Source organism: Octopus bimaculoides, chromosome 5 (assembly GCF_001194135.2).
Source record: "Octopus bimaculoides isolate UCB-OBI-ISO-001 chromosome 5, ASM119413v2, whole genome shotgun sequence".
Taxonomy (NCBI): domain Eukaryota; kingdom Metazoa; phylum Mollusca; class Cephalopoda; order Octopoda; family Octopodidae; genus Octopus; species Octopus bimaculoides.
This window is the reverse complement of record NC_068985.1, coordinates 119,705,799-119,719,291: the sequence shown is the minus strand read 5'-3', so window position 1 is coordinate 119,719,291 and position 13,493 is coordinate 119,705,799. Positions and strand designations below refer to the sequence as shown.

General features: G+C 34.3%; 1 protein-coding gene across 2 annotated transcripts in view; it reads left to right on the top strand.

Annotated features, from left to right (window-relative positions):
* The first annotated feature begins 452 nt into the window (after positions 1-452).
* LOC106873828 (uncharacterized) overlaps positions 453-13,493 on the top strand; it is a 135,667-nt gene continuing 122,626 nt past the window's right edge. For both annotated transcript variants that reach the window (XM_052967964.1, XM_052967965.1), the window contains exons 1-2: positions 453-561; positions 6,142-6,480. In XM_052967964.1, coding sequence (XP_052823924.1) covers positions 6,357-6,480 — 124 coding nt within the window. In that variant the 5' untranslated portion in view covers positions 453-561; positions 6,142-6,356. The remainder of the gene's footprint in view (positions 562-6,141; positions 6,481-13,493) is intronic.

Here is a 13,493-nt window from a genome sequence, read left to right as displayed (position 1 = left end):
CATTGTTTCGGGTGTGGCGTAAGGACAATGTGGCTACTATTTCTGGCTGGTATTTCTCATCGAATTGTGGTTTCGGAGACATCAAATGTCAAAAGTTATTGAGTTTACTTCTTTCTGCTTGTGTTGTTGTTATCATTGCTGCTGTTGTTAACGTTTAGCTCATAGGTAGCTGTGATCGAGCGGATCCATGATAAAACGCATTTTTATCATGATCATCTCGTCTTTATGCCAGGCATTTCTTAATATATTTCCCCTCTTTTATGTAAAGACAAGATGTCATTTGGTGATTTGAAGGGAATTTAGCAAATTTCGTCCCTGGGGCCTTAGTAGTTACGTTAACAACGTTTGCAGTTAAATACGAAATGTAGATTAAATATATTTTGGTTGCATGATTACCAAATTTTCATTTATTCTATTTAAAACACGCGCTCAGCAAGTTTTAATGACATCAGAAGACATCAGGTTTTATGACGTCAACACACTACAACCGTGAATGGGAACAGCTTATATTTCGATGTCTCTAAACATAAATGTGCCATAGAACTGTCAAAATGTGAGAAGGTAAGAAGTTATTCATTTGTATTTCCCCTATCTGTTCAGAATGTTAATTTGTGCGAAATTTCCTGTTTCGTATATCCAATAAAACTCATTCCAGTCGAAGCTGGAATGGAATTTACGTTACTTTTGCTATTCATCTTACATTCTTCTCGTGGGTCTGCTGATGTTATTGCACTGCATCTGTCATTCCTGCCTGCTGCATCTCAACGGGTGGGTCAATCTCCGAAGGTCTGCAAAGACACTGACCCTTTCTTTTCCCCCAAAGAATTCTTTCAGATTTTGTTTCTAATTTTTTTTACAAGGCCAGCAGTATTTGAGAAAGATAAAGCGGCGAGCTGGCAGAATCGTTAGCACGCCGGGCAAAATCCTTAGTGGTATTTCATGTTCTGAGCTCAAATTCTGCCGAGACCGACTTTACCATTCATTCATTCGGGATCGATAAAATAAATACCAATTGAGCACTGGGGTCTATGGTATCGACTTACCCGCCTCCTCTGAAATCGTTGGCCGTGTACCAAAATTTGAAACAATTGTTTGAAGAAAGATATTCGTCGGTCATATCGAACCTGGTACTTGATTTGTACCTCTTATTGTCAGTCTCTGAGAGATGAAAGAGGCAAAATTTTCATCAGCGGAATTACAGCTCCAAACATATAAAGCCGGAACACATAATGCAAGGCACTTTTTAAGGACTCATATTATGAACTTTTTCTGGTAATTAATCCCACAGAACACTACCCAGCTAAAACACTGTTTTTACTCTATCTATAAGCTTTATATAAACGTGTGTGTGTGCGTGTATATATATATATATATATATATATGGGAGAATATACAAAAAATAACAACAGACGAGGACAGGTGGTGTAAATAACAAAAGTATATATTAGTATGACGCTCGGGAATACGGAAAGTCTTTGACGTTTCGAGCTACGCTCTTCAACAGAAAGAATACGGAGACAAGGAGAAAAACACGGAGAAAAAAAATTGAATAGTGTTCAGTCAACGGTCAATCATATATATATATATATATATATATAATTAACATAATATGGCAAAATTTCGATATTAATTAATATCAATTTAATACCAAGAAACTATCACATTAAAAGAATCAGAAGGTTCATGAAAAATTTTTTTTCGAGATCCTAAAACGATTATAGCACTTGTGTATATAGTACTTAAAACGATTATATATATATATATATATATATATATATATATATATTTCTCCTCAACTTATATTATTTAAAAAATAAGGCGGTAAAAAATTATTTTTTGTAACCTCTCCTGGGACTCTTTAACGTGACGGTTCACTGTATCATGACGACCTACACGCCAAAGATCACAGGCCTTCCTTTTGTAGTCTTTTGTTATTTATTTTTCACTTCTACTTGATTTAGCAGAACCGTTAGAACATCAGGTATTCTAAATTCATATCCTTCCCGTTTTAACTCTCCTTTTCATCATTCTCAAGTCCATGAGAAAAAGTACACGTTAGACATCAGGATCAATTCAATACACTAAACAATTTCCCTAAAATTTTTGACCTATAACCTCGGTACGAAATTTAAAAGGCTGTTGTTTAGAAGAATCATTAAAACGTCAGATAAAATATCTTGATGTACTTTTTTTTTTTTTGACGGTTTGTGTGCTGATTTCGGATCCTACCGACATCAACTTTCGCTTTATTCCCCAAGAACTATAGATTTAAAGTACCAGGCAAGAACTGCAGTCACTGTAATCGATTAATCCTATCCTGCATTTTCCAGACTAATAAAGTGCGTTACACTGGTGGAATCGGTAGAGTGCCGAAATAGATGTACTGTGGTATTTCTTCTGGTTCTTCATATTTTGAGTTTAGGTTATTTCCTCCCCATGAGATCATCTTTGTCTTTCATCCTTCTGTGGATGATAAAATAAAAGTACCAGTGAAAAACTGGTATGATGGTGCAGGTATATAATCGATCAGTCCTCTCGACTCTAAACTTTGGGTTTTATGTCCAATTTAAAAGCAAAAGAGGTTGATTGATAGAATCTTAGCTTCAGACTAAAAATACCTTGCTGTATGTCTTCCACTCTTTGTGCTCTGATGTTAAATCTCACCGAGACCAACTCTAATTTTCATTTCTCCAAAATCCGTAAACCAGTCATGTACTGGGTTCCATGATATGGAACATCTCTCTCATTCAAATACTTGGCCTTGCATCTCAATCAGAATCAGTTATTATTGTAACGAAAGCAGTGGACTAGTGGAGAAATAAGTTGCTGTTTTGTATTATCTCCCTTTACCGTTGAAATCCTGCTCGAATCCCTTTAATCGAGGACACCCACCTGCCCCAACGCGTCGGAGCTTTGTACAAGTTTAAGCTAAAAGCCCCCAATTAGCAGCACAGTCGGTGAAAGAATCGAAAGAGAGTGCTGAAAACTTTTTATGGGATGGTACAACATCTCGACGTTTCGAATTCAAAACCTCCCAGAGTAACCTGGGCTCCTGAATCGATTAAATAAGAATCTTTTTCACATACACTAAGTTGATTCAATTTGTTATATGTGTTTATGAAGATGTGTGACAATGTTCCAATATTAGAAACGCGTATTTCCAATATTAGAAACGCTACTACTGCTGCTGCTATTGGTGGTGGTGGTGGTGGTGGTGGTGGTGGTGCTGCTGCTGCTGCTGCTGCTGCTACTGTCGTGTGCATCATCAGTACTGCCAGCTTACCAAAGACACGGTGTAATAAAGTCGCTCTTTTCACATTCATATTGTCGGCAGCAATATACGTTGATTCAACTACTACCAGTTAAATAAATATCAGCAATGTGAACCAGAGTTGTTCATTATAGTAATATAACCACATATATCCACATAACCAGCATTTACTGCTACGTTCTGTTGCGCTGAATGAGCGAAAGAGAAATGCTCACGATAACCTTCATGTGATCGTCCAACCGACTAGATAGCTGCCAAATTTCCTTTAAATTATATCTTTCTGTCTTAAAAAAGAAAAGACACATCGGTTGAAATAAAGATAGGAATTTCATTGGAATGTTTTTAATTGTAATTTTGCTCAGTCAAGACTGACCTGGCATTGAGGCCACCATACAACAACATAAACGCTGATCGAGAATCTGATTTTTTTAACCATTAACTATGATCAATATAGAATATTTTCCAACAAAATAAAACCGGGAAGAATGTAGTTAGGTGTTTTGCTATGTGATCCATCTAAACATATGCATTGGAATTTGAACTCGCAATATTGTTAATGTATAGGAGACTTTTGTAAAGTTATGAGTGGTTTGAGCACTAATGAAAGTTTCTTCTCCCTTTTGTATAAATACAGCCTGTCAGCCTAGCAAAACTGATCCGTCTCCGAGCTATGACTTCAAGAGCAGTTGAATTTAAACAAGTAAAGAGCCGTGTTACGATGCTTATAGCTCGAAACTCTTTCTGCATTTTCGATCGAAAATGCAGGGAAAGATCAGGACACAGACCATTTTCAGAGGCCCCAAAACTAGTGGGAGAAATGGAAAAAGTTATCCTCAAAGTAGAGACACAACCTCAATGTTTGCAATAGAGTAAAGTCTTCTAAAATCAGCGGATGACCAAGTGTAGTGTTGGTATTCAAACAAACGGCAGCTTAAGTTTACTACTTGTGTAGGTCACAGCAGGATTTAAACCCCAAACACGAAAACCCTGAATAATTTACCACAAGGCATCTAACGGATGCTTCAATTATCCTGCTAGTCCACCTAGACTTGAATGGCAAAACGTTCTTGGCGAGATGTTAAGTTAGAGTGTATGGAGCCGGAGTGAATACTATAAGGCATTTCATTGGCTCTAACGACTTTGCCAATTCGACGCCTGCAGTGAAAGAATTTGAGATAAGAATCCGAGACAATCTCTTACAATAGTCATTGAAAAATTCTTGATAATAGGTGACGGGTAGCGGAGAAAAGGTGGTTCGCACCGAATCAGCCATTTTCGAAAGTGTAGTGTATTTCACGGTGTGTTCTTCACAACACAAAAGTGTAGTCCTTTTTAAGCAGCATCGATATGTGAGGTGTAGCGGTGTAACTTACCACTCCAGCCATTTAACCTCTACAAAGAGAAAAATGATTATGTGCTTTGCAGTAACAATACTAATGCTCATATGATGAATCACTATTCAATCCATTATGATAAGGTCGTAAGCTATAAGGAGATTATAATTCCTGTGCGTTCTTTGACAGTCTCAGAAGTGTCAATCACGGTTTCTATTGGGAAACAACAAGCATTACACCGGATTTCAATTTAGTATTGAAATAGCTAGACAGATATTATCAAGTGATATCAACAATAGCAAGATGGCCTCCATGTTCTCAGGCAATATCCCCAGATCGATTACGTGTTTTAGAAAGGGCTCTTGACTTTACCAAACCGAGGCAAGATCGCTGCATTACTGTATATATGGTGAGACTCATTCTAAGTACCATAACATGACAGAGGTATAAATTTACACAGCCATAAATAATGCCTTCTACGTTTTTCTATAATTTCTCTGTAACCGGTTTCAGCTATTGAACAGTGGTTATCTTCGAGCACTGCTCTCACGAGTTCTTTTTCGGCACTATTTTTATTAGATACGAACTGTATTGTTGATATTAGAATATACCAGTGTAACTAAATCGGACATAGGTAGATAGCTACCTAGCTAGCTAGTTAGTTAGTTAGTTAGTTAGATAGATAGATAGATAGATAGATAGATAGATAGATAGATAGATAGATAGATAGATAGATAGATAGATAGATAGACAGACAGATAGATAGACAGGCAGACAGACAGGATAACAGACAGGCAGACAGACACGATATCAGACTTTCAACGATGAATGGGATTACGATTGACGAGTAGCATTAATACAAAAGAACATTGCTAAGAATTCAGTGTGGTTTGGTACGGGAAGAGGTCTGTGAGATAGCTGTGGGGTGACATGAATCTTATTATCGCCTCTGCCTCAGATTTCTTCAAATAAAAATTCATTTTATAATAATTAATCGATTGATGTAGACACCGTTGAAAAGATTTCAATAAGTAGCGAGAATTGATTAAGGCTATTCCTCATTTTTGAGTTGTAGATCTGGCTGTGATGTAAGTTGTTTCTGCTCAACGACACGATCTTGCGTTCAATCCCAATCCGCAGCTCATTGTGCTAGTGTCTTCCACTATAGTCTCGGACCGATCAAAGCCTTGTTTGTGAGTGGACTTGATACACAGAAAGGTAAAAAAAAAGGCCCTTGTGTGTGTGTTTAAGTATGTGTATGTGTGTGTGTGTGGGGGGGTGTATGTGTTTGTGGGTGTGTCGTTGACAGATTGACAATTGGTATAAGTCTGTTTACATTCTTGTAGGTTATCGGTTCGGCAAAAGGGACGATAGAATACATAGCAGACTTTAAAATTTATGCACTGAGGTCGATTTCTTTCGGCAAAACCCTTAAAGGCGGTGTGTGATCAGGATCGCAGTCCAATGATTGAAACAAGTAAAAGATAGAAAAGTAAAGATATGATGAAAATTTTTATTGTTATTTTATATTTTCAGATATCAAATGCCGTTCTGTTTGTCTTTGGACGTCTTTAAGTTTTCGTGTTCCTGCCAGTTCTTTTACTGTTCCTAAATCTTTCGCGGTGACTGGCATAAACTTGATACATAGGAACTCATTGGAAAAGACAAAACAAGGAAACAGAAAATTAAAGCGCTTAACTTAACTTATCGCAACTTAAAAGCAAAAAAAGAAAAGAAGAAAGCAACAAACAATGTCTTTCCCAAATCTGATTGATCTTTTAAAACTGAGCCCAGAAGAAAAAACTGAAGAGGATCTTAACCGTTTAATATCATGGTTTACAAAAATATGTCCTACATTCAGAGAACTGGACCGATGTAAGTATATCGATAAACCATATTTTGATGTTAACAAGAAATTCGGATTGATTGATTGTTGATGGTGCAATACTTTATATCTAATGCCTTCTACGTTATTAAGTATATGAGTACAAAAAGCTATTTCACTCCAACATTTCACCGTGTGGTACATATGTGTGTGTATATATATATCTGTGTATCTATCTATCTATCTATCTATCTATCTCTATCTCTCTCTCTCTCTCTCTCTCTATATATATATATATATATATATATATATATATATATAGAGAGAGAGAGAGAGAGAGAGAGAGAGAGAGAGAGAGAGCTTTTTATCTACATCCATCTATTTATCTTTCGCACAAAGAAGTGCAGCTCTATCTAACTCACGACTCTAACTAGAAACCGTACAGAAAAGAAACCTAACCACACTGGACTCAGCCTCTGGCTAAAACCAGTAAAAGATAAAAGATAAAAGACATGCGTAATTTTGTGTTTGGTTCTTTCACTCATTGATAGAAACCCTAAATTCGTACCCGACTTGGTCTTTGTGGTCTTTATATCTGCAATAAATAGCTGCCACATGCAGCTCACTCGTATTTCACATTTCTGTCGAGAACACAAAAGCACATTCGACGATGTGTTTTTCTGTGCATCGTGCTTTTAACTTGGAAAAGAACATGGTGGTCACAATTCAAATGCCTCTCATCATAAATTATGAAATTACGTTCGATCATAGATCAAACTTGGTGCTGAGCGAAATCTAAAACACTCACGAACCAAGAATGCAATCACAGCATTTACTTGGAATGCTAAACATAGCAGCCTGTCAGTTTGATATACCATAAGCAATATTTTACCGCATATGACAACAATAAATTTTAAATCAATAAATGATACGTGACTTACTGAAGCTACATCATTTTGATAGTATCTATTGAAGAATACTTCTAAGATCATATTTTCTTAATAATTGTAAATAACTAATACCCGCCACAGGCATTAACAAATTATGCGCGTCTTAGAATTTCACTTCTTTCTGATATTAAATTGCAACCGGTTTTAAATTTCTGTCAGCAGGACTATTCATTACCGTCTAGACGATTCCTTAAAACAAGCAGGACGCCTTATATCTGCCAGATATCACTAAACCTCCCTCACAGCTACATTATTAAATCTGATTCGTTTGATATGAATAAACCACTTACACTTCACATCACTAAACCTCTTTCACTACACATCACCAAAACTCCTTCACTACACATACAAAACTCCCTTCACTAGATTTCCCTAAACCACCTTCTCTACATGTCACTAATTTTTTAACAGACGCTATTAAAATTCCTTCATGACATACAGTCGTGGCCAAAAGTTAGGAACATATTTTCCAAAAATTTAAATTGTTATGCCCAAGTACAATTCGATTCAAATATATACAACGTAGAAATATACTTACCTAATAACTAATCCAATGGTTCGATTCTAATGTTCCAAACTTTTAACCACGTAATTATATATTGCAAATTAAATATAACTTTGGCCTCTTAATATAAGAATTCTAATTTTCAGACCTATGTTCCAAACTTTTGGCCTTGAACGTATCATCAAACCCCCTTTACCTGATATCACTAAGTTTCTTTCACCAGACTTCTCTGAGCCTCCTTCACCAGATGTCACTAAACCTTCTTCATCAGTTCTCTCTATACCTTCAACAGATATTATCAAATCTCTTCCACCAGAAAACACTAAATTTCCTTTACCTAAAATCAATAAATCTGCATCAGAGTATACTATTCCTCCTTTTGCAGGAAACATCAATAAATCTTCAGAATCCTCAACAGAATTTCTTCACTTGTCGTAAGTGAAACTCTTTCCTTAATTATCACAGTCCCTGAGCCATCGAGATCTGACAAACCTCCTTCACCACAACAATAAAGCTGCGTCTGGGAGATACTACAAATCTTCTTTCATTAAGCTCTACTAGATGTTCTTCTTCACCAGGAGTCACTAAATCTCTTTTATCATATTTCCACTATACCTTCTCCCCATCAGATACAAATAACCTTGCATCACAGAATCATTGCATAACTTCTTTCGCATATAGCAACAGCAATAGACATTAGAAGCAACTTGATGATCATTACTGTTATCATCATCATCATCATCATCATCATCATCTTCCTCATCACCAAACCCTGACGCCATGTTTTAACCTACCTGCAACATTTGTTAAGTCTTAGATTTTGATCGTTTATTCATAATAGTTATGTTCATAAACTAGTTTGTTCATAATAGCCAAGAGGCTGTGCGTAAGTTTTAAAGTAGTGTACAACATTAACAATGGCATCCATATCAATGAATACATCACATAAACGGTCTCAAATATATGTAATACTAAAAGAAGCCATCTACTTGCGAGGGAAAATTTTCTAAACCATGCTATCATGAAATGGCCTTTGCCGTGAAGTTGTTTCAGTTTAACATTTTACAAATTTTATGACGCTGTATGTCAAAATATAAATATATTCTCAGTTTATAACACATACAGCTTATCCGTAAGGAATATATCTTCTGTGTTGTAGACGTGTGTGTGTGTGTGTGTGTGTGTGTGTGTGTGTGTGTAATAAAATCATTTCTACAATACATTATATTTTAATATGCTTATGTCTAGTATGTTCTGATATATCTATAATACATAAATACGCACATCTCATAAGAATTATATATTTATGTGCGTGTGTTTATGCATATATATATATATATATATATATATATATACGCATATTATTGACGCGTAAATGCATATACATGAAATTATATTCGTACAAATGTAATAAATGTAACAAATATGCATATATATGCGGGTGTATGCCTATATCTGTATGGATGGTGAACATATATATAGCAATATGAACACACACACATACATATATATATATATATATATATATATATATATATATGATTTATTATCTTTCAGCTTTATTTCCACCTGTCAGTTTTTCTTATTATAAAACCAAATATATCTCATAATTTGTTTTCTTTTCCCATATACTGCAACACCAAACAAGCCGGAGCTTTTTATATGATGACATTTGGTTCGATTTTCGGTAGTTTTTCAATACATTTTTTTTTCTTTTGAATATTTTCTTTCTAAATTCGTTCCCACATAACTTTTCTGATAATTGTTAGTTATATTTTTCTTAACGTTTGTTTAATTTGTTTTGGTATTGTTTCCTTATTATTCATTTCAAAAAATAATTTGCTTAGCGTGTCCCTGATGTTGCTTTAAGTATTTTACCATTTTCTCAAGGAATCATAATCTTTTATTTTTTTCTTCTTCTATTCTCGTCTTTTGCATATATAATAATAGTAATAGCGAAATAGCAAAGTTTATTGTAGTACTATTATCACAATTGGGAAAATGTTATTTTGAAATTCTTAGCTCATATGTCAGATACCTTTCGTGCATTTATGATGAACGTATAATGAACGTATATCGTATATTTTTACAAAGGTATCTTGCAAGAACCGTTTCTCTCTCTTTCATCTTTTGTGTCCCACAACAATGCAATGAATAACACGATTTTCATTTTAAACTTGATTCTCTATCTTTTATACTGTATTTTTCAACTGTCTATTCACTTTTATATAACTTGTTTGCTTAGCCCCACGTGCTATTAAGACCATTTCAAAGTCACGTGTTTCCATACATGAATAGTGTATGTAATTGTCCTCAAGACAAAATTTTTGCGGTCTGCTCTGGATAACTTAGACTGCTAATGCTACTAAAGGGAGCTACCAGTTCCGAACAAACTCTGCTGGGACAGAAGTTCTGTAGGATGGGTCTGTTCAAGACGAGTAGAAACTGATTTCACCGTTCTGTGCACGGTAGTTCAGTTTCTTATAAAGCTGGTTTCTAGAATCATGGCGAATGGTAAGAGATAAGAGGAGATAAGTCGCTACTCGTCCTCGCCGTCTTCAGATTAATAACGGCGAGCAAGCCGAAACTTTGAAGTCACTATCAATTAAAAATTTTTGTACTGTAAAATTACTAACTGCATATAGATTTAGTAGTGGGTGATACATGGGTCTCATGTAATGGGAAGGAGGGAGATATACTGGTGACAAGTTATGAGTTAGTAGAACTCACATTGACAATTTGCTACAAGTAGAAGTATGTATAATTCAAGAGAAAGTACTTGATATACAGATAGACAGGATAGCCTCTACTGGAACGCCTTTAGGCTAGGTTTGTTCTGTCATAATAACAAAACTACCATCAAATAAAGATAATATATTATATGCACATGTATGTACATACTGTGTAATTATTACGGACATCTACGACAAACATAAAGCAATATAACAGAAGAAATGTTCATATATGATGTGTCTGATCACGCAGCAGTTATACTATTTATTGCCTTTTATCCTTCTATGGTCGGTTAATTAATGTATGCATATATGTGTATGTATATGTATATATACATATATATATATATATGTGTGTGTGTGTGTGTGTGTGTGTGTTTATATAGATATATAGATATGTCCATGTGTGTGTGTGTCTGTGTATAAACATATATATATAGGAAGAGACACATATACGAATATGTGTGGAAATATTAAAGCATAGAAGTTTGTTTGTGTTCGTAGGTATGTCTATATACACGTAAATACATATACATTCTATATATATATATGTATGTGAGTATATGATAATATAAATACAAGTATATATATATATATATATATATATATATATATATATATATATATATATATATATACAAAATGGGGAGTATATCAATTCACGTGGTTATGAAATCAGTCACATTCCAGCGACTATTTGGCAGGCAGGGTACTCAAGAGGAATATTGATGAACATTCTCAATCTATTTTCTGGTCAGTAGAGTAATCATCGCAATTCTAACTTGTTAAATGATATTATGCACACACACCAACTCCAGTTTTTTTTTTCATAACACTTGCTGAACATGTTACAAAGCAAAAATAATAATAATAAATGAAAATTAATAAATAGTTGTTAGTTCAATTCATGCTACATGTGTTTCACTAGCAAGGTACCTTATTTGCACACGATGATAGGATGCAATATTATGTAACTGTTATTACTTAATTTGCATATAACCAGTTATATAATCAGGCGTTATGAGCCATCAATAGACATATCTGTCTTCGAAGTTTACAATTCCAAAAAATATATAAAGGAATTTACCTTATTCACACTAACAGAGGGAGCGGATTAAATGATAAATACAGCTAATCAGCTAGTGTATTGACAGCAACACCACGTTTCTCTATAGTAGTGAAAATGTTTCGTATCAACAAGTACTAGACTGAAACTGCTTGTGAACCAAGAATTATGTTGATGGCTGTAGGACAAATAAATTATAATCCAGTTGACGTGTTGGTAATAAGATTTCAGTTAAAAGATTTCAACATCGGTATTATTCTATAAGCAAGTACAATATCGATAAGAATACGAATATAAGAATTTAAAAAAACTAATTAGATAATAAACAATATAGATAAAAGCTAAAAATAATACAAATCACTCACCTACTGCTTACTGCGAGGAAAATTTATGTAACGACTTCGTATATAGATACATACATACATACATACATACATACATACATACATACATACATACATACATACATGCATGCATACATACATACATATACATATACATACATATAAACGTATGAATAATTTTTCAGCGTGTACGAATAACAAGGAAAAGATAATAGATAGTTACAGGGGTAGCAAAATTTCACTGAAGTGCCAATGATATTACAACCTACTTATAAAGGTAGAAATTCCAGTGTTAAGTGAATAACATGGATAAATTAAGAAATGGAGACAAACGCAGGTGTTATTCAAACTATGTATACTTCCAACACATGTTTCGAAAAAAGCATTGAGGTTATTCCGGAAGTAATAAAAATGATGTAAAACATTGCAATCACCTCATCAGCGAAAAAAAGGAACAAAACATCAATAAGACATTTTAACCGAATGTGATTACCGTGTCTGTTTGCTGATCCCTTAATTATGTTTATAAATGTATAAGAACTTTTAAATAAGTTCTCCACCGATAATTAGTATGTAGGATTGGCAGGAGGGCTGTGTATTCCGCATACACCTGAACTCTTAATGTAATTCTAGATGAAATCACCATTACACAGTATCATAAAGTGATCCTTTGAATTAGGGGTACAATCCACCTGATGGTCTTGGAAACAGTCTCCGTGCTTCCAAGTTTACTCGCAATGAACCAGAGAATATAAAAAAATGGCGCTTACCTAAAATGCTAAGTACAGGAATCAGAACCGAAACATCGTGATTGCCAAGCGATCTTTTTAACCATTCTGTCATAGAGCAGCTACAAAATATACTCACACTCACTTTCTTTCTCTCTGTCTGTTTATATGTATATGTATATAGATAGAAAGATAGATAGATAGATAGATAGATAGATAGATAGATAGATAGATAGATAGATAGATAGATAGATAGATAGATAGATAAGAATATGTTTATACATAATTATATAAAAAGATATACAGCATACACATACGAATGGTGTGTGTGTGTCTGTGTGTCTTTTGTATGCGTGCGTTACCTAAGGACTAAAAAAAATCAACGATGTAATACTTATTTACTAGAACTCCATACTTTTGTTCGATAATTTGATTCTGTTTTGGGGTAATATATTATTTTTGTGAAATCTGTTCAAATTTTCTATTCACAAAATGTTTTAGTTCTGATTTTATGTTTTTGAATACCTTAGTCTTTGTTGATTACAATTCACAGGATTACATAAACTGCCTTTTTTTTTTTTTACTTTCGTTTACTTACCCCGCAAATATTGAAGTCTGTTAATTCGAAATTGTCATAGGATTACGAATTTCTGTTTGTCTTTTTGCATATATGCATCAGTAAAAAACAAATTGGAATATGTGCATGTTTTCCTAATTAATATAGATGTATATATATAT